General features: G+C 45.1%; 1 protein-coding gene across 3 annotated transcripts in view; it reads right to left on the reverse strand.

Moving 5' to 3' along the window:
* The window catches only part of NOX4 (NADPH oxidase 4), a 173598-nt gene that overhangs the window by 14364 nt on the left and 136464 nt on the right, over positions 1 to 22770 (reverse strand). For all 3 annotated transcript variants that reach the window (XM_075126592.1, XM_075126595.1, XM_048841953.2), the window contains 4 exons: positions 14229 to 14348; positions 9916 to 10024; positions 9051 to 9119; positions 6616 to 6716 (listed from right to left, as the gene is read on the reverse strand). In XM_075126592.1, coding sequence (XP_074982693.1) covers positions 6616 to 6716; positions 9051 to 9119; positions 9916 to 10024; positions 14229 to 14348 — 399 coding nt within the window. The remainder of the gene's footprint in view (positions 1 to 6615; positions 6717 to 9050; positions 9120 to 9915; positions 10025 to 14228; positions 14349 to 22770) is intronic.

The raw sequence follows: 22770 nt of genomic DNA on the forward strand, positions 1-22770 counted from the left end.
CAAGAATCCACCACTCCCACTGATTAATCACCGTCACTCTTACAAATTTGTGTCACTTCAATGACTTCATTAGTGTAATTTTTCATTTATACCACCGTGAGATCACAATCAAGTCTATGATGATTCAATACGCAAATTAAAAGGAAGCACTACCAGATCATGCATTACTTCTAGCAGCAGCAGAATGCCTCTATTGCTAGAATGTTCTTGATTGAAACATTCAGATTGAAATTCTGCCCTCCCGCCATCACACAATCATAGAAGATTAGGGTTGGAAGGGACCTCAGGAGGTCATCTAGTCCAAGCCCCTGCTCAAAGCAGGACCAATCCCCAACTAAATCATCCCAGCCAGGGCTTTGTCAAGACGGGCCTTAAAAACCTCTAAAGATGGAGAGTCCACCACCTCCCTAGGTAACGCATTCCAGTGCTTCACCACCCTCCTAGTGAAACAGTGTTTCCTAATATCCAACCTAGAGCTCCCCCACTGCAACTTGAGACCATTGCTTCTTGTTCTGTCATCTACTACCACTGAGAACAGCCGAGCTCCATCCCCTTTGGAACCCCACTTCAGGTAATTGAAGGCTGCTATCAAATCCCCCTCACTCACTCTTCTCTTCTGCAGACTAAATAACCTCAGTTCCCTCAGCCTCCCGTCTTAAGTCATGAGCCCCAGCCCCCTAATCATTTTCGGTGCCCTCCACTGGACTCTCTCCAACCTGTCCACATCCCTTCTGTAGTGGGGGGACCAAAACTGGACGCAATGCTCCAGGTGTGGCCTCACCAGTGCCGAATAGAGGGGAATAATCACTTCCCGCAATTTGCTGGGCCTGATGAAATTCATCCTAGGAAATTTAAGGAACTAGCTGAAGCAATCTCGGAACCGTTAGCAATGATCTTTGAGAACTCATGGAGGACGGATGAAGTCCAAGAAGACTGGAGAAGGGAAAACATAGTACACAACTTTAAAAAGGGGAACAGAGTATGTGGGAAATTATATACCAGTCAGCCTAGCTTTGATACTTGGAAAGATACTGCAACAAATTAATAAACAATCAATCTGAAAGCACCTGCCAAACCAACCTAATTTCCTTCTTTGACAGGGTTACTGGCCAGGTGGTTAAGAGGAAGCAGTAGCTGTGGTATATCTTGATTTTAATAAGGCTTTTGACACAGTCCCACATGATATTCTCTTAAGCAAATTAGAGCAATATAGTCTAGATGAAATTATTATAAAGTGGATGCACCACTGGTTGAAAGACCTCCTCAAAGAGGAATTATCAGTGATTTGCTGTCTAACTTAGAGGGCATATCTAGTGGGGTCCTGCAGAGGAGGTCAGTCCTGAGTCCAGTACTATTCAATATTTTCATTAATTACTGGGACAACAGAGAACAGAGTATGCTTATAAAATTTGCAGATGACACCTACCTGGGACGGTTGCAAGCACTTTGCAGGACAGGAATAGAATTCTAAATGACCTTGACAAATTGGAGAATTTGTCTGAATTCAACAAAGCAAAGTACTTCATGTAGCACGGAAAAATCAGATGCACAAATGGAAAACAACTGGCTAGATGGTAGTACTGTTGAAAAGGATTTGGGGGTTATAGCAGCTCAGAAATTGAACATGACTCAACAATTTGATGCAGCTGCGAAAAAGGTTAATAAAATTCTGGGGTGTATTAACAGGAGTGTTATATGTAAGACAGGGGAGGTAACGGCCCCACTCTATTTAGCTCTGGCGACGCCTCAGTTTGAGTTCTGCATCCAGTTCTGGCAACCACTCTTTAGGAAATACGTAGACAAAGTGAAGAGTCCAGAGGAGAGCACCAAAAATGATAAAAGGTTTCCTGATAACAGTCTTCAAATATGTTAAGGGATCGTCTAAAGAGGAGGGTAATAAATTGTTCTCCATGTCCATTGAAGGTAGAACAAGAAGTAATGGGCTTAATCTGCAGCAAGGGAGATTTAGGTTAGCCATTAGGGAAAACTTGCTAACTCTAATGGTAGTTAAATTTTGGACTAGGCCTCAAAGGGAGGTTGTGGCATCTCCATCATGGGAGGTTTTTAAGAACAAGTTTGACCAACACCTGTCAGAGGCAGTCTAGGTTTACTTGGTCCTGTCTCAGTGCAGAGGGCTGGACTAGATGACTTCCCAGGGTCCCTTCCAGCCTTACATTTGTATGATTCTATGATTATTTAAAATGAAAAAGAAAAAGCTGAAATGAGCATTTACCAATTTTTAAGAAGCACATGCAGAGATGCGGGTTCTTATTATACATTCATTACTGAAGACCTAGAATGTACAGTTACACCCATTACCATTTATCCACAATACTAGTGCACACCATAGCAGCGCCAAGGAACCATTCGGCCAGATGATGTGAATATTAACGATAATCCGTGTTCTATGTTAGGAATTCATTATTCAAAAGGCACACGATTGTTAATGTAGTTGGATCAAATCCAGATCCCAGAGTCCTTACTCAATTCTTATGTAGAGTAAATTCCGACTGAAGTCAATGGCAGTTTTGTTCTAAGTGTCTCAGTTTCAGCATCCAAAAACTGAGGCACTCAAAATCAGTGGCCACTTTTGAAAATTAAGGCCTACGTATATTGCAGAGAATGACAGTGGCAGCTTACTGGTACATATAATCTATTTTAGTGTGCAGTTAAGTTCACGTCACAATTAACTGCATTATCCCCTAAACTGCACTGAAGGAAGTCTGCGCTGCTAGACAGAAAAAAAAAAAGTATAGTCTAAGGGTACTGACAAACTTATGGAAAAATGTGTCTTTGAAAGAAGAAAATGTATCATATAAAGTCTTTGGCCCACACTTTCAAACTTAGGTATCTAAAGTTAGCCAGTTAAATCCATAATTCGGCCACCTGAATAACAGATGACACTGACTTTATACAATGAAGGGAAGCGAACATTAGCATTGCAAAAGTCAGGAAATGTCATCAAAAACATTGCGTGTGCAACCAAAATGATGGCCTTGTCCAGATGTGTTACAATACCATTTTTAATTCTATGATCCCACATGGTTTACAATCTTTCCATACACATTCTGCACCCCCCACCCTCCTGCACTGTTGTGTATTTACACTGAATTCCATTGTCATAATGGTCCAGTGTTGCACTATTGACAAGGGGAGAAAAATAAGTGGCCTGATTTTTGGATGCATTGAGCAAATTATTGACCGCTGTCTTCAACAGGATCTGTTGGTGTTGAACACTTTTGAAGACCAGACAGTATGTGCTTTTGTGGATGAGGAGAAGGGCAAGTAAGCCTTGAATCTGAATTTTTATCTTATTGTGTATTTAATTGAAAGCCTTAATGTTATTAAACATTTGTATCCATTAGTTTAATTAAGTACAGCGAGGTACTTAATTAAACTCACTCTACGTACTTACATAACCGTAATCACCATAGTATCTCGGCCCCTCACAATCACTAACAGATTTTTATACTGACAGCACTTCCATGAGTAGGAAGCATTTTACAACAGGAAACTGCGTCAAAGAGAGGTTAAGTGACTTGCCCAAGGTCACACAGGAAGTCTGTGGCTGAGCCAGAAATTGAATCCAGGGCTCTTAAGTCCCAGTCAAGTCAATGCCCTATCCACCAGACCATCCTTAACAGTAATACTTAGCACTGCTATAGAACTTTATACTTTCAAAGTGTTATGCAAATACTAATTCATCAATCCATACAACACCCCTCTGAGGCAAGTAGGCGGGTGAGCATTATTATTCCCATTTTACACATGGAGTCATTGAGAGAGAGGTGAGGTGACTTGCAATATAATAAGAGCCAGAACGAGGACTCGGGATTTTCTGATTCCAAACCATGCGTTACATTCCTTATAGATGATTCTCTTTTATAGCATGGAGAAAATGTGCCTTATCTTTACATACCTTCTTTCCCTACATGTTTTAATTTCTTCTGTCTAGCTCATTCTCAGCTTTATGTAAGAAGCATATTGCCATTTGGACCCAGCAAAATGTAAAAGCTATGATAATATCTCAGAAGTATATAGCGCATTTTTATCCTGAAGATAAATGAATCACAAAAAAGGGTACCACCCTTTCCCCAAATAGTTTGCACGAAAATCCTGAAAACTGGATGCATAACATACGCTCTGAACTGTCCCAATGCAAATACTGTAGATGTGGTATAAAATATCAACAGTAGATGGTGCACTTTTGCTCCTCTTAGTTGAACTGAAAGAATCTGAACCTGATGCTGGATTGAATTAATCTGTTAACTGTGCGGAGAACTATTACATTCTAGCAGACCTCAGAAACTTAGACATGAGCTTTCCTATCTGGGAGTCAAGCAACCAAAACCAATGGTATGGCTGAACTGATGAGAGCATCCCTAGTTGCATGTTTGTTTACATAGGGCTTTTAGTAACCATAGCCAGAGCCACAGAATCACAGGAGGGGAAGGGAACTCAATGGGTCATCTAGTCCAGTCCCCGTACTTAGACACGTCTAAATATTATCTAGACTATCCCTGACTGGTGTTTATCTAACCTGTTCTTTTTTACTAGAAATGTAAAATAAAAACTGGGAAATACTTTGGATGTCACCAAATAAAGACTGCAAACCAACCACGTGTGTGTCTGCAAACATGTCCAGAATCCTGAATGCCAATGCTAGACTTGTTTGGCTAAAAGAGGAATTGTTTGTCTTGCCCTTATTTAGTGGTGTGCATATTGCACCAGGGCCATTCGGAGGGAGTTACTGACAAATGGGAAGAAGTAGGAGAAGAAGCAACAAAAGGTCAGCGAGCTGAAAAATTGAGTTATGGTGAAAGGTTAGGTTTCAGAGTAACAGCCGTGTTAGTCTGTATTCGCAAAAAGAAAAGGAGTACTCGTGGCACCTTAGAGACTAACCAATTTATTTGAGCATAAGCTTTCGTGAGCTACAGCTCACTTCATCAGATGTATGCATCCGATGAAGTGAGCTGTAGCTCATGAAAGCTTATGCTCAAATAAATTGGTTAGTCTCTAAGGTGCCACAAGTACTCCTTTTCTTTTGGTGAAAGGTTAAAGTCCCGATCTTGCACCTGGTAAGTTCTATGAAAGTTAATGGGATGCCTTATCTACACAGCGCATGTAACTAAAGTGTCTGCAGGATGGTGACCTTACAGAGCTAGTCTATAGACCTTAGCAAGGGGGTGATATGGGCGGAGGAAGGGCATAATAAGAGTCTACAAATAATGTAAAAGGTGTTCACAGTCAAGGACGCAGAAGCATTACTGAGGTTCTACAAGACATGTTGCTTAGAAATCAAGGTGATGGGCATCTTAGAGATACAAAGATGTAAGGGAAAGTGGTACCTGAGGATCTAACCAGGAGGGATGAGATGAAATGTAGAAAGGAAAAATCATGAAAAACGTCTTGAAAGAGATGTGCATTCGGGTGTGCAAGAGTCTCCCAAGAGAAATGATGGAAGCTCCCATTATTTTGGTCTTTTGAAAAATAGAATGGACAAAAGATTAAGAAAGAAATAAGAATGACACTTAAAGGGTTAACATTCCCCAAACTGTGCAGGAGGCTGTGATTACAGGACCAACCTAGCAGCAGATCTACCTCTCACACTCTCCCCATCTCCTTTGCCATGCCCCTATCTCTCCCCACCATAAAAAGCAGGACTGCCCAGAGCTCAGCCCCTGCAGAGCTGTTCTCCATATTGCACAGGAAGTATACACCTCTACCTAGGCCCCAGTTCCTGCCTCCCCTCCTGCACGTCCCTGAGTAGCAGTATTCATATATATTGGTTTGCATTACAGTAACTCCCTAACAGGGAGCATGGCTCCATTGTGCTAGGCACTTTGCTACTTTGGGGGAATAGCAAGATTAGTACCACAGTGTATAGATCAGATCTTAGGTCCTGACCCTAAGAGATATCACATACCAAGCGCTCACACTGAGATCAAATAAGATTTTCTGGGGCCCAGTCCTTCTCAGGATCTAATCCTCAGTAACCCCAGCATCAAAGAGACTGGTTTAACAACTGGGTTAAATTAAATCCAGAAGAGGTGAGTCAATACTTTGATGTGTGTCTCATTTATTCTATATCTGACTTGTCTAGACCGTAAGCTCTTTCTCGTACAGTACTGATTACAGAGTCAGCTCTTAACAAACAATAAATAGCACTTGTAGCCCTCAAAGAAAATATATCTTCTGAATAAAGACATAACACAGTAGAATACGGCCAGAATACAGCATTTCTATTATTCGAACTGTAAATCATAAAAGTCACTGCAGAAAACTGGCATATGTTGCAAGATACTGATTATAGCAAAGGATTAAAACATGTACAATCTCTGTGTAGCAACACAGAAATATGATTTTTATTGCCTGGGCCACTGACTGGTTTAGTTGCGGGGGAAGATGAACGGCTCTGACTGCTCAAAGTGAAAGATTTTTTTTTACAGCCCATCTCTCAGCTGCAACACATTCAATAATATCAACATCAGTAGCTTGAATGTTACATGATAAGATAAACCCCGAAGTAATTTCCATACAAATATAGCTGTTTATTAAACATACACAATCCCCATCTCTCAAACTCTGGCAAAACCTATCAAGAGTGGTACTTACTGTCTGTTACACTTGGCTATTTCATCAAAAAGGAGTTTCCAACGAGGTCGTCCAATCAAAAGCCTCGAGTTCAGGACCTGGTATTTTTCACCAATTATCTTCTGTGAGAAACAATAAATTCAGTTGCTGTGTGTTTGTAAATTGTTACACATCATTCAGAGCTTGTATACTGGTCTGGTAAATGCCCTGGCTGATTTACCAAATAGCTGAAATATAAAAACTGAACTAAGTATCAAACCGTGTGACTTAGATTGCAGCCATTTCTATGCATCAATACCTCAGCTCCTTGCCTTTTGAATAACCATCTTCAGGCTTGTGTGCTATTTCTTATATAGCTAGTTATTAGTCTCCACATTATTTTTAAACCAATTTGTCAATTCATACATAGAGCAATAGTTATATTCTCATTACTCACTCCCTAGTTTGCCTTCACTGCTACCCTTTAAGGGACACTGTCCATATAGAAAAATCACATTTCTGTCTGAAGTATTTTTACCTACTATTGGTACAAGTAACACCTAAGCTAACTGGGGCTGAAAAAGTGAGAAGGGAAACCTTTAGAGGATGGTTTACCAGTTGCTTTGAACAGCCTCAGCAGCATCAAGCACCAAAGCTGCATCCTTGGAGTGAGCACAGGATTCTTTTAGCAATTCTAACCCGGTAAAATCCCAGCTGACCTCTCTTTATGAAGCCAAACCTGTTTCCACTGCATTGCATTACCGCTCCTTGTTTTACTGTCCTAATATAATGTAACATGTGGCTGGAGAAGAATTTTATCTGATCTGATTTTCTGCGTTCACCCCATAATCGAATGATCTAAACCATCTATTATACTAATACAAAAGTACATTCTAAGCTTGAACCGTTTTACATTGTTTTTTGTACCATGGCCGAAAGCAGTTTCTGGAAATAAAAATGGGCTTGATTCTCTTGTGTCCTGCATCTCGGGTCACTCATTTACACCAGTGCAGAGTGAGTAAAACGCGACACTATTCTGGTTTGGTAGCATTTTACACTCACTTTGGATTGGTGTCAACGACAGCACGAGTGCAGGGCAATGGAGACTTGCATCCAGTGCTCCCTTGAACTATCTGGAGTAACTGTTCAAATCTGGATTTATGCTAGTGTAACTAAAGACAAAATTTAGCCCTCATGGTATACACTTCTATACTTGATGCCACTTTTTCTACCAAACAGTCATAAAAAAGAAAAGTTTCAGAGTAGCAGCCGTGTTAGTCTGTATTCGCAAAAGAAAAGGAGTACTTGCATCCGATGAAGTGAGCTGTAGCTCACGAAAGCTTATGCTCAAATAAATCTGTTAGTCTCTAAGGTGCCACAAGTCCTCCTTTTCTTTTTTAAAAAAGAAAAGGAGTTCTAATACAAATTCAGTAGCTACTGGACACAAAATTTAAGAGTAAATATTCTAAACTGCATTTCAGTGATATTCAGCTTCATCTTGGATGTTCTACCTTGAACCTGGTCATTTCTTACCTGTTAATTAATAATATATTGGATTATCTCCATGCCAGCAGAGACATCCCATCCAGTTATTTGGAACTAGCACTGAATATTCGGAAGATTGTTCAGAATTGTTGCTAGCAGATTATTTAGCTGAAGCCCAGCAGCAAGCCCTCTATATTGGGGTAGTTCTCATCAGAACTATAAATTTTCTCTTGTCTTCATCTGCTAGAAAGGAGAGCTAAATCCAATGGACCTGATTCTTGACTGTCTTTCACCTTTTGTAGTAATTTAAGGCTTGATCCTATGCCAATCAAAGTTAACGGCAAAGCTCACATTCATTTAGAGTGTGAAGAAGCGGGCCCTTACATTTGTGCTACATCAGTGCAAAGTGGATGTAAAACGCTAACACCCAGGTCACCGCATCCCATGTATAAATGGCTACACAAGATTCCAGTCAGTGGGGAATAAATCCAACTCTCTAAACTGGACTACTGTGAACAGTTCAGTACATTTTCTGGCTGCATACTTTTAAAAGTTTAACTTCTTCAAACATTCGAGACAAAAACAAAACAAAAAGAAACCAATCAGGATTTTTAAAAATAGCCAGTTTCTCACAACGTGTTTGCTTTCAAAAGTTTGGTGCTAGAATTATTCCAGCCTGATTCTCAGTCCAGGAATGATGCAAGTTTCCCACAAAGCCCTGCCAACTGTCTAATCTGTGGCCTGGCCTGGAAAGACCTCTTTCCTAGAGAAGGGAGATATGGATCTCTGCCCATGGATAATCAACTGAATGCTACCAGACTTTTCTTCTAGTATTGTGGGGCTGGACTTGCGATGCAGTCTTACTGAGACAATTAGCCTTTATTCCCTGCTTAAACCATCTGCAATCATTCCATGTCATGCTTAACTGGCAGTTTGTGTTGTCTACCACCATCAGATCTACTTAGGTTTACAAACAGCATTTAGCCACATACCTGTATCCCATCTGTTTGACTAAGGTACAGCTGGATGTTTATGTAGTCTGGGCGGTTTTCCTGCCAAAGCTGGGAAGACCAGAAAAACATCAAGTGAATTAATACGCCTCTTCTTATATAAGAATGCGGTTGCTCTTGTTCAGTACCCTGATTAAGCTTGATCTTCACAGCAGATACAGTGGACACTTTAATGAAAATGACACATTTACATATCTTTCTTTTACCCAGAAGCTTCTTTACATCCCAGGATACATGAACAAATTCTCCTAAAAAGACTTTAAAATAGTTTTAAAATCCACCTGATCTCTGTTTTGACAATTAGAGTTGACTTCCAATTTCCATAAACTCACCGACCCACCTCGTTCAGTCCGCTCACCAGATGAGCTGGGGTTTTACTTTTCTTCAAAGGAAAGGATGCACCCAGACTCCTTAGATGCATGTTCTTTTCCCTTCTAGCAAACTTCTTGACCATGCAAGGAGACTGTGCATCCCTGAAGAAAGGTCACATAACCCCGATTTCAGGGCCTGTCCCAACATCCTTGACTGTTTTAGAAAAAACAGTAAGTAAAATCCTGGCTCCACTGAAGGAAATGGCAAAACTTCCATTGACTTCGGTGGGGGGCAGGATTTCACCCCTGTTTTGTCTCACATGACACTTTGAACCAGTCCTTCCATGTACATCAACAACAAATTTCATCTGCCATTTTGCTGCACAATCACATAACTTAGTTTGGTCCATCTGAAATCCCAGCCTTCTCTAGTCATGTTTAATGGAAACACTTTTGTTACTAATCTAAATATTCAAACAGATGTGTTTATTGTCAGTATCCCTTTAAAACCAGCCCTCTGTCATCGTCCCCTTTACCTTGTTATGCAGCATACACAGCAAATCTGCAAACCAGCGAAAAGACTGGATTTCCCTGCACACCCAAATAAAGTAAAGTCTTCTGAGCTTGTAGCATTGCCAGTTATCACTATAAAATGAAAATGATGTGTTTGGGGAATTAATTAATGCTAATTAAGACACTTTATATTAATTGTGCAAATGTTAATTTCCATTTCCATTAAGTGAAGTTAGTTTTCCCCCCATCATACTGAAATGCCCAAATCAGTCTAAAATGATGGACTTAAATACTGAACCCATAACACAGAACAACATGCTATACGGATACTGTCTTTACAGCCGAACAGTATAAACTGCACACTGAATGCATATATGTCTTAAGGTAAGAATGTTGATTCATACATCATAACCAAGATATCTAAGTTATCTAAAAGCAAAGCTGCCTCTGCATTTCAAAAAGATAGTGTGGATTCTTTATTGCAATTATAAGGCAGAGTTCACAAACTCATTTCTTCCCAGAGGAGGTGATGCTGATGAATGCAAACTTCACAGAATGCAACTCCAAAGTAAAGTTAGGGGTGAATTCTGCATTCAGGTGCATGCAAGCATCAGATTATTTCAATTATTACTTCATATTTATATTGTGGTAGTGCACAGAGGCCTAAACAAGGTCAGAGCCCCATTGTGCTAGGCAAAGGTATAGTCCCCAAAGAGCTTCAGCGGATAGAGCATGTTCATGGACAACGTTTGGCATTTAGTTTAGAAAACATGACACTTGTGCCAGGTTTCCTAATGGCGATGGAGACAAAACATGATTTTAGTAAAAGAGGGACGATCACAATGAACCGGGCTAGAAAATAAACATGAAAAAAGATCCACTGATTAACAGATTTTTTAAAAAAGTCTGCATGATTTTTTCTCAGATCAGCCATGGCTGGTTTTATGTTATTGTTACTTACCTGTAATTTAGCCATTTAGGGGACAAAATCCTTCCCCTTAAAACTATTTACAGATTGTAAAGACCCACTTGGGACCATCACAGCTGCATTCTGGACTTCCAAAAATTCAGCAGTATATATGCTTATTAGGCCAAACGTCATGGCCGGGGGCAAGGTGTGGGATAATTGCATAGCTGCTCCACGTCTCCTACTGCACAACTTGACTTACAGTAGCTACTATGGTCCCATATACCAACTTTCTAATTGCTGATAACTGGACCCCCCTGCCCCGCCTCATTCCCCTAAGGCCCCATCCCTGCCCCACCTCTTCCTCCAGGCCCTGCCCTAATCCTTTTGCCCCCTGCTGCTCTCCTCCCTCTCCTTTCCTCACAGCTGGATCCTCTCCAGCTCCCCACGCCCGCCCAAGCTGGGCTCCCTCTGCTCTAGAGCTGCAGCCTGATGCGGAGCCTGCCTGTCTGCCCAGGAGATGCAGGTAGGAGGCAGTCCTGGCTGAGCAGGGGCTGGCACAGTCTGATGACCTGGTGCCTCCCTGCCTTGCCTGTGGTAACCAAACTTTTGGTGTCCCGTCTGTACATCTTACCAGACACTGCCAAGTCCCCTTTTCAACTGGATTTTCTGGTCGAAAACCGGGCACCCGCCAACCCTAACATCTGGGCCATTTTGCTAATGCATCTGTGTAACTGATGGACATGCCACCGTCCCTTTCCATATGCCTAAACCCTCCACTGCAGGCCTGCAGAGGAGCTGTGGAGCAAATACTCCATGGCACACAGGGTGTGGGGACTCTGACCCCTTGTGTGAACTATCTATACCCTGCAGAGAGGTGCTGGCTGCCCTGGGCTTCATGCCTTGCGTGTCTGTAGTGGGAGTGTAGCATCCTTAATGTCCTGACACCAGCTGCTGCATGTACAATGCTGTCCTGCAGACAAATGTTATTTCTCCCTATTTGGCGTATCATTTGTGCTGGGAGAAACCAGAACCAAGGTAATGGTCTGATCATATGGGGTGAGATCACAAATACAGTATCTTGTGTACAGTATGTAAGCAATAAACTGTATTCATTTACTCCAGCGCATCATTCTGAAATGATAAAAGAAAATAAACGTGTCTCAGCATAAATGAACTGAAAGATATACAAGAGGATTCACTGGGGACCGCCTTTTATCAATTCAGACTTTTGACTTGAGCAAACACAGGCCAGTGGGAATGAGCTAAGTTGAATCAATGTGAGGTTGATCTGTCGTGTTTTGTGGCATGCATCATGCATGCACGTGAAGTGAATGGCATGTCAAACATACAATGTTGGGTTTCCCTCCAGTAAGCTGTGACATGATAAATGTGCAGTATTGTTCCACAGCTAAAGATGTGTGTACGACATGCCACGTCCGCTGATATGCACGTTACTGAATATTACTACTTGTAATTAATCATTAATGTATAGACACCTGACCTATGCCAAAAAGCTTCTGACTCTCTTTAAAAAAACAATCATGATTTATAATAAATAGGCAACATTTATTAGATACCTGAGTGGGATATATCTAGGCTGGGAGACCCCAGCTGCTCAGAAAATATCAAAATAAACAAAACCAAACACAAAACAAAAGACTGCATCCTCGTCCTGAAGGACACCCCGATATCCTCCACAGCTGCATGTCCTTAACAAAAAGGGCTTTGCCTTCCTACCCCTTCAAGTTTGGACACAAGAGTTACCGTTTTCACCCCGCCAATCTCAATTTTTATGAAGAGACAAAAAACAACAGTCAGCCTCTCCAGTGGACAAGTGCTCTGTATTGCTGATATCCTTACATATGAACAGCAAAACATCGCTTGCTGTTATTATTGCATAATATTGCAGTGCATGACACGCAAGGTTCACTGTAATGCTGGGCTACGCCATGCACTGTCTGGAATCATCCTATTTATCTGGTATTGAAAACATTCACTGGACACTAAGCTGCTGTGGAAACGTCTGTACAAGCCTCTCACTGCCTCCAATAATATGCTGACAGAGACAGCCGTCTCATTACCTACCGCTGGCCCATAGTTATGATATGTGACGTTTTTTCTCAGCACTGTCAGGGATAATCCGTCCTGGAGAAAATGGTCAGGATATCCACTGGGACTCCAGTCTTTTGGCAGAAACGAAAATGCGCTTCAGAAAATGGTACTCCCCGTTCAAAAGAGCATGACCTCAAGCGGTCAACTAGTCCAGTCCCCTGCTCCAAGATGAACAATGGACTTTCAGAGATGAAAATGTGTAGGGAACCTGTTAGGTTCTTTGAGGGCTGCACAAAGGCACCAGGAGCTGCCACATAAGAGCCTGATTTTCAGAAGCGCTGCGCACCCATGACTCCAACTGAGATTGAGGGGAGCTGAGTGAGCTCAGCATCTCTTAAAATCAGGCTTTAAAAGGTTTTAATTTTACTCCAGCTACCAGCTGATCTCTGAACAAGTGTGTCGTGTGTGAATTGTAAAACACTTTGTAAGCTTATTTCAACTGTAAGCTCTTTGGGCCAGGGACAGTCTTTGCTCTGTTTGTGCAGTGACTAGCACACTGGGGCACTGGCCCGAGCCTGGGGCTACTAGGTACACCTAATAAAAATAATAATGAAGATTCACCGTTGTGTAAGAGTGGGATTGGGAGAATTTTGACAGCCCTGGTGACTCACAGAGAGCCACTGAAAATTGTGTCTTACTGGATTTTAAAATGTTTTAAATTAACAATAATAATAATTTTAAAAGAGGCAATTAAGGTTAGGATTTTCAAAGGGGCTTAAGAGAGTTAGGTGCCCAAGTGCCATTTAAATTCAATGGGAGTTGAATGCCTGACTCCTCTGAGTTCCTGTAAAACACTTAGCTTAAGCGTTCTTGAAAATGATAGGCAAAGAGCTTTGACTGAAGCCAAATATACACCACACTGATACTGCTCAAGCTTCCCCACGCGAGGAAATGCATCTCAGTCCTGACTCTCAGCACCCCTGTTATCTCTGTCCCTTGCCCGAACACAGACTGGGGAGTTTTCCAATTAAAAGGTTGGAATTGTAAACAAATATCCCCATGGACTTGGCAGAGCTCAAACTCAGTTTTCACGGGTCGCTGGATGGGAAACTCTGTCTATAAGGCCTTTAGGTACCACTGTGCCACCTAAGGTACTTTTTCAGCATTGCACTTTCAGCATTCATTGGGCATGAACAGCCAGCATGAATGGATTTGGGATTTTCAATGGCAGATCTCAATCCTCCTCCCTATTCCTCTCTCCACAGGAGGGTAGTGTTCCATGAACAGGAGGTATGCACATGCTGGAAACATTTACAATATGCAACATGGAAGTAACTCTGGGAAAATGAATTTAAATAGGGTAGGCTCACATACAGCAGCGTGTTGAGTATTGATGCGAATGGAGTTACTCCAATGCCTCCAGCCACACAGAGGCTAACTTCATAATTCAAGGATTCTTCAGAGGGGCTCCCGAAAGGACCGTCTATGTATAGTCTGCAGAAAAAGCAGAAATACTTTTCAACAAACACATTACAATACAATACAATACAAAGGGTGCAATGAATTTAAAGCTGATACAGAAACAATTTAAGTTAAATATTATTTCTGGGACTCAGAAGATGAAAGCTTTCCCTGGGAAAGTGCGTGTGGTGGAGGCTATAGAGAGGAACCTAGGTCAAGACTGCACAAAAACCTAGGTATACCGAATCTCTAGAGACTCTGCATGATTACATGTGATGGCACATTTCTCAATGATGTGGACAGAGAGGGCCAAACTATGGCTGCCCTTGCTACAGTGAAGACCGTAACAACTTGGCTGGTTGTGCTGGGGAAAGCAAGAAGCATTGCCTTGCATTGCCCAGTAGGCTAGCAGTCCCAGAGGAGGCCTGCTTCCTGAACATCAGGCATGGCTGAGATGGCTAAACTGCCTACTCCACATTTTCGTAAGTGTAGCAAGATCCACTCCCCTGCAACCTTCCCCTCGTGTCCCATTATACTTTACATGGGCATAATGACTCCAGGGAACATATGGGTGATATTGCACATCCTGCTCATGCCCTGGAAGAGGCATAAATTAGCACAAATGACACAGTAACAGACTATAAAAGGATGACTGAATGATCAAGAATGGCAACAGGGCGTGATACCTCTAGCATTTCCATTTTAAAAAATAAAATAAAAAGGGAATTTCAATAGGAAGTCTTCACTTAGGGTAACATTTTCAAAAGTACCTATGTGATTGGGAGCCTAAGTCTCATTTTCAAAAGTCACTGAAGCACTGAGAAGCTAAGTCTCATCAAAAGTCAATGGAACGTACGTGCCTAAGCCACTAAATCACTTCTGAAATGGGATTTTGGCATTTTTAAAAATGTTACCTCTAATTCTCAGAGGCAACTTTGAAAATCCCAGCCCCAGTCATTAGAAGAATTATAGACAACTCTATAAAATGTGTTGAACAATTTCACATAAATCAAGGTTATCTTTTTATTAATATAGTAAGGATTTGATGCAGTTTTAACCAGAAGTACTAAGAAAAGGAGTACTTGTGGCACCTTAGAGATTAGAGACGAATAAATTTATTTGAGCATAAGCTTTCGTGAGCTTATGCTCAAATAAATTTGTTAATCTCTAAGGTGCCACAAGTACTCCTGTTCTTTTTGCAGATACAGACTAACACAGCTGCTACTCTGAAACCAGAAGTACTAAGTATCAGAATAGATGGACTTACACAAAAAAGAGCTAGGACTCTGTTTCTCCATTGCATTACACTTGCTGTAGCTATTTACACTTGTGCAAAGCAAGCATAAAACATCACCATTTTGATGGGCTCAGGTGTAAAGGTAGTGGAGAATTGAGCCCCAATAGTCCCAGAATATCCCATATAGGCAGCATCTGGGTGTTCAGCTAAATATATTATTCATATGACAATGATTTAGGAAAAAAGGTTACCTTATTTGTCCCAGAACAAACATTCTACCCCAAACTGGTCAGACTTTATACTGAGGTCCCATTTAAAAAATAGTTTATAAAGTGTTATTAGATAATTCCTAGCTATTTTAATGGTTACTCAGTTGTTATAGTTATTAAATCCCCAGTCAACAGGTAGCTTATAACCATAGGTTGTAAACATCTATAACATCTTCTAGTGAAGTGCATATGACCCCTACTATGCATCTCTCTGACATGCTTATAGCAGCTATTCATCATTTATTAATCATTTAGAAACCATTTATGAATGCAACCTTAATATTAAAAGAGACTGTGAAAACTATTAGTTTGATGTGATTGATTTTTAGTGCAATTGCATGCAAAATGAAACCAACATATTAAATGTTTAACTTCATCATTTTCAGTAAAGTTCTATAATTTCTCTCCATACCCCAGAATTCACCATTTATAATGTTTAGTGTTTCATTTACCCTCATATATGCCTCTCATTATACCTCCATAATTGCTTTTGCCATTGCACAAAACAAAGGTGCAACAATATCAGAAGTACTGCCAATCTCCCCTCTTTACCTGGTTGAATCTTCTCAAATTAGCAACTGATCCTTCTATAACCTGGCTAGATTTCTTTTTTAAAGTCTTGGGGCTATTACATTACTGATCCTATTAATGACATCATAAATACCTTTATGAAATCCCAGTGCTAGTCAAAGCAGGTCCCCAGACAGCACAGTGATGAGCATGGCAAAAAACAGATTAGGTAGAAATATGGACAGATAAAAAATGGTTACTTACTTCCGTGTAACTGTTGTTCTTCGGGATGTGTTGTTCACGTCCATTCCACACTGGGTGTGCGCATGCCGTGTGCATGAGCGTCGGAAACTTTTTCCCTTAGCGGCTCCCCTCGGGCCAGCGGGCCCCCCGAGTGGCGCCACTGCGCCGTGCATATATACCCCCGCCGGCCCGACCCCCTCCAGTTCCTTCTTGCCGGCGACTCCGACAGAGGGGTAGGAGGGTGGGTGGTGGAATGGACGTGAACAACACATCTCAAAGAACAACAGTTACGAGAAACTAAGTAACCGTTTTTTCTTCTTCGAGTGCTTGTTTACGTCCATTCCACATTAGGTGAATTACAAGCTTACCTCTGGAGGAGGGTAGGAGTCACGGAACAACTGCTCGGAGGAGCGCTCTGCCAACTGCCGCGTCCTCTCTGGCCTGCTGGTTCACCGCATAGTGGGTTGTGAAGTGCACCGAGCAGGTGGCTGCTCTGCAGATCTCCTGGATCGGGACCTGCGCCAGGAACGCCGTGGAAGTCGCAAGCGCCCTGGTCAAGTGGGCCATGACCGCCGGGGCCGGAACACCTGCGAGCTCATAGCACGCCTGGATGCAGCTTGTAATCCAAGACGAAATCCGCTGCGCCGACACTGGGAAGCCTTTTATCCTCTCGGCCACAGCCACAAACAGCTGCACGGATTTGCGAAAGGGCTTGGTGCGCTCCAAATAGAATGCCAGCACTCAACGCACATCCAGGGTGTGCAAGCTGTGGTGACTCGGGTCCGTATGGGGTTTCGGGAAGAACACCGGCAGACAAATGCCCTGGCCCAAATGGAATTGGGAGACCAGCTTAGGGAGGAACTTGGGGTGCAGCCGGAGCTGCATCTTGTCCTTGTGAAATACTGTATACGGTGGCTCAGAGGTGAGGGCCCTCAGTTCGAACACAACTTCTGGCCGAGGTAATGGCAACCAGAAATGCCACCTTCCAGGGAAAGGTGGAGGAGAGAACAGGTAGCGAGGGACTCGAAAGGGGGTCCCATGAGTTTAGAAAGGACCAGGTTAAGGTTCCATGGAGGGACTGGGGGGGGGGGCGGGAGGACGGGAACACCCTCTCCAACCCTTTAAGGAACCATCCCACCATTGGGTGGGAAAACACCGAGCCCCCGAGAACCCTGGATGGCAGGACTACCGGGGCCTCCACCGACAGTTATAGGAGTGATGTGTACCAGTGCTGGCGGGCCCAGGCTGGGGCAATGAGGATCACCGCTGCCCTGTCCCTGCACACCTGGCTGTTGTCATTGGAAACTGGTGCAGGGAGGCCACCGCTTGTTGGATAGCCTGGAATCGGGATACCAGAAAGTTTGCCCTGGCCTGCATCGCGTCCAGGACTGCCCCATGAATTCCACCCTCTGCGTGGGTACGAGCGTGGACTTGGGGACGTTGACCAGGAGCCCCAGCTCGTGGAACAATCTCAGGGCCACCTCCACATGGCCCCGCACCTCCGCTTCGGATCGGCCCGCCAGGACTAGTCGTCGAGGTACGAGTACACCCGGATTCTCAGCCTCCGTAAGAAGGCCGCCACCACCGCCATGCACTTCGTGAACACCCTTGGGGCCGCGGATAGACCGAACGGGAGAACCGCAAACTGGTAATGTTCTTGGCCCACGGTGAAGCGTAGGAACCGCCGATGTGCTGGGAAGATGGCAATATGAAAGTACGCGTCCTTCATGTTGAGGGCGGCGTACCAGTCCCCCGGATCCAGGGAAGGGATGATGGTGCCCAGAGAGACCATGCAGAACCGGGCTTTGACCAGGAACTTTGACCAGGTCTAGGATGGGGAAAAGGCCCCCTTTGGCCTTGGGGGTGAGGAAGTACTGGGAGTAGAACCCCTTTCCCCTTAGGCCGTGTGGCACCGCCTCTACCGCCCCCGCCTCTAGCAGCGAGCGGACTTCCTTCTCTAGGAGATGCTTGTGAGAGGGGTCCCTGAAGAGGGACGGGGAAGGCGGGGGGTAGGGTGGGGAGGGGGAGAGAGGCAAACTGCAGCGAGTACCCTTTCCGCACCGTGTGTAAGACCCAATGGTCTGACGTAATGGTGGACCACGCACGGGAGAAACGGAACAGGTGGTCCAGGAAATAAAGGGATGAATCTGGTGACTGGTCTGGTACGCTGTCCTCGAGCGCACCTTCAAAAGCCTGGCTTAGTGCCCGGCTGGGGTTTGTGCTGGCCTTGGTTCTGGCCTGGTGCATTATTGTTATTATTGTTGCGCCATCGCCTGTTATCCCTGTCTCGCCTATGGTAAGGCTCATGCCTATGGCGAGGCTGGTACTGGTGTTGAGGGGGACGCTGCGGCTTAAAGGGCTTCCTCTGGGTCGCCGGGGTGTGCATACCCAGCGACTTGAGCATAGCTCGCGAGTCCTTGAGGCTATGCAGCCTTGCATCTGTCTGGTCCGAAAAGAGCCCGGACCCTTCGAAGGGGAGGTCCTGGAGTGTATTCTGGACCTCGGGGGGAAGGCCTGATTCCTGGAGCCACGCTGAGCGCCTGACCACTCCTGATGCGACTGTTCTTAGCTGCCGTGTCTGCCGAATCTAGGGAGGCCTGGAGAGAGGTCTTGGCTACTGCCTTGTCCTCGTCCACCAGGGCAGTGAACTCCTGTTGGGAACCTTGTGGAAGGTTGTCCTTAAACTTTCCCACCGCCGCCCAGGAGTTGAAATTGTGCCTGTTGAGGATGGCCTGCTGGTTCGCAATCCTCAACTGAAGACCCCAGATGAGTACACCTTTCTGCCAAAAAGGTCCAGGCGTTTTGCCTCCTTGGCCTTAGGGGCTGGGGCCTGCTGTCCATGGTGCTCCCCTTCGTTTACTGCTGAAACCACTAGGGAGCATGGACTCGGATGACAGAACAGGAACTCATAGCCCTTAGACGGGGCCAAGTATTTATGCTCCACTCCTATAGCCCTTGGAGCGCTGGAGCCCGGAGTCTGCCATATAGTCTTATAGTTGGACTGAATGGTCTTAATGAGTGGGAGCGCTATTCTGGATGGACTTTTGGGGCTCAAAATGTCCACCATGGGGTCCTCCTGCTCAACCGTCTCCTCGGCCGGCAACCCCAAATTTTGGGCGACCCTGCGCAGCAATTCCCGGTGGGCTCTATGGTTTATCGGCGGAGGACCGGACACCTCTGTACCCACCACCGCCTCATTGGGGGAAGATGAGGAGATTAGCTGCTGCTCAACCCCCTCTGGTTGGTCCTCCTGCTCCCCATCTTCCGTGGTAGTGGCCGCCGGCTCAGGCCGAGCGAGAGTCCATGGGACGTGAACGAGCTTGGTGCTGGACTCTCTGGTCTATGCTGGGGGGATGCTGGAGGCCTGGGATACTGTTACCTCTGGCACCGCCTGGTGTCAGTGAGGGGACCGGGACCGCTGCACCGAGTAACTTGCCCTGGATGGGGCCCCTTGGCGCTCCTGATAGGCTCAAGAGGTCCAGAAGGGCCAATGGCCTGGCAGCCCCCATTGAGGTTGCCAGCTCCCCTGAGGGTCCCTGCTGTCCGGGCCCCGGTGCAGGTAGCTATAGTGGCCAGAGCCGATGCTGGACTGTGATGCTGATCGCGAAGGCCATGGCGATGCCAATGATCTGCGCCGCCGGGAGAACGAGCTGCTCCTGGCTGAGCGGGACCGGGAGCGGTACTGGTATCCTCGGGACCGGGACTGGCATCGGGACCCGGACCAGTGCCAGCGTTCCCTGGACCGGGACAGTCTGCGGGAGTCCTCTGGCGAGGGCCGTCTCAACTCCTCCCGGTGCCAGTCTCTGGGCGGTGCCAGAGAGCGGCATGCCCTTTTTTGGTGCTTCTTCACATCGACCCGCTGCCTGTGCCGCAACCTCCTTCTGGGCCACCGGCAAGTGCGAGTCCACAGAGTCGGAGCTTGACCGGGACCAACTCTGGGAGCGGGGCCAGGACGGTGTCCTCGAGCAGCACACCATTGCCGGCTTACTCCTCGACGGCTCCCGAGGCATGGGTGCCAGAGGGTTCTCCCCATACGGGAGGGGGCTCGCCGCTGCCGGCTCAGTGAGGTCCTTTGCAGCCTCAAAGGTGCCAGGCGTAGAGGGCTGATCCGTTATGCCCTGGAGCCCATCGACCGCACTGAGCTCACTTAGGTCTGGGCTTGGTGGGGCTTGTGCTGCCGGGACTGCCTGTGTCGGCGCTCGGGGCCCTGGGAACGACCACGCTTTCCTTTAGGCTGCGCCTGGGGCCGCACTGGGGAGGACAAGCGGTGCTGGGGCCTAGCCTGGCGCTCCGGGGCCGACAGTTTACGGTGCTTAGCCGGTGCCGGGTCTCTCGACGGCTCCGGGGCACTATGCACCGAGGAAACCTAAGCCTGCGTCGGGTGCTCCGGGCCCGGTGGCTGCAATGAGGCCTCCATCAACAGCTGCTTTAGGCGAAAGTCTCTTTCTTTCCTTGTCCTTGGCTTAAACGCCTTGCAAATCCTACACCGTTCAGTTTGATGTCCGTCCCCCAGGCAATGTAGACACGAGTCATGGGGGTCACTAACTGGCATAGGTTTGCGGCATGTGGCGCAAGCCTTGAAGCCATGGGCCTGCGGCATGCTCCGTGGCCCGGGGCAGGTGCTGGAGGCCTCCAAGCACCTAGTGACTTAAGTGTCCACAATCTGTAAGTAAACGAACTGATAACAGCTACTCTAAGGCTAAGGGACTGCTCTTCTACGAGAGAGAGAGAGAGAGAGATTGTTCCAATGCCACCACGGATGGTAAGAAGGAACTGGAGGGGGTGGGGCTGGCAGGGGTATATATGCACGACGCAGTGGTGCCACTTGGGGGGCCCGCCAGGAGCCGCTAAGGGAAAAAATTTCCGACGCTCATGCACGTGGCGTGCGCACACCCAATGTGGAATGGACGTGAACAAGCACTCAAAGAAGAACTTCATTTCCAGGCTGGGGAAGAAATTTAGCAGGTTGTGTGCATGCATCTTGTAAAAATAGGACTTTGTTTCTATCTTTTCATAAAATATGTTACATTTTTCTCTAGTTAATAAAATGTACCAAATTGGTATATAAACTATATAAATGGGTAACTTCACTCATTACTGAATTGATGCCACTTCTCGAGTGGAATACAGCAGACCACTGCAACACTGCATAGCCATTTAATAGAGATGGTAAAGAAGCATCTGTTACCTAAATGAAATAGCAGTGGGAATGTAGATAGCCAGACTGTAATTAATCAAACTGGGATTTGGACCAGAGACCTCTAAAGTATACCTAGACTGCAATGTAAGCCCAGGGTTAGTCGAACTCAAATGAGCAGACTTTGGATTTGTTAACCTAGGGCTTGAACATCTACCCTCGTTTGTAACCCCAGGCTAGGAATTGTTGAACCTGGGTCCCAACCTGGTGCTCCAGCCTCTACACCACATTATGTGGGCCTGAGGCCAACCACTCACATCCAGCTTACCTAGCACCCTACCAAACTGTGGCTGCTTTAGCCCTTTGTTCATGATGCAGTCAGAAAAAACTGGACTGTTCACCAAACTTGATTGTCCAGAGGACAAAGAAAGTCAGCCCATGGAGTTTTGGAATATTTTTGGTGGACTCCCAGGGTCCAGTGGGGCTGTGTCTACATTGCAAAGCAATATGGCTTGAACCCTGGGTTAGCACCATTTGTGCATAGATAGAAAGGGGGTTAGGCTTGAACCTGAATTCAAACCCTGGGCTTACATTGCAGTGTAGACTTACCCTTAGAGAAAATTGCCACAGACACTTCAATGACAAATAGTATGCCTCTCAGATGTACATCTCATCTGTAAACTGGCACTTCCAACAGCAAAGTAATACCTAAGACAGTTGAGGTCTAATTCTGGGGTATTGGTGGGGAGAAAAAAAATCTGTACTGAATCACTAGGACCAATTCCTGCAGCCCATAGGCATTCCTTGGATGTTTCTCATCCTTGTATTAACCTAGCCAGACGCTGCTTAGCTTGTGAGATCTAACAAGACCACAGCCAAGATGATAGTGATACAAGCACAGAACAAACACTTGTCTTGCATTTTTTACAATTTTCTTTTTCTTTCTACTACAAGGTTTTTGGTTCTTCCTTGAATATATAGAGTCATGGCCAAAATCATGAAAAACCAAAAGCAAATCAGGCAAATTGGACTTCAAAAATGATGGTCTGGCATCCTTTC

This window comes from Caretta caretta, chromosome 1, assembly GCF_965140235.1.
Source record: "Caretta caretta isolate rCarCar2 chromosome 1, rCarCar1.hap1, whole genome shotgun sequence".
Lineage (NCBI taxonomy): Eukaryota > Metazoa > Chordata > Testudines > Cheloniidae > Caretta > Caretta caretta.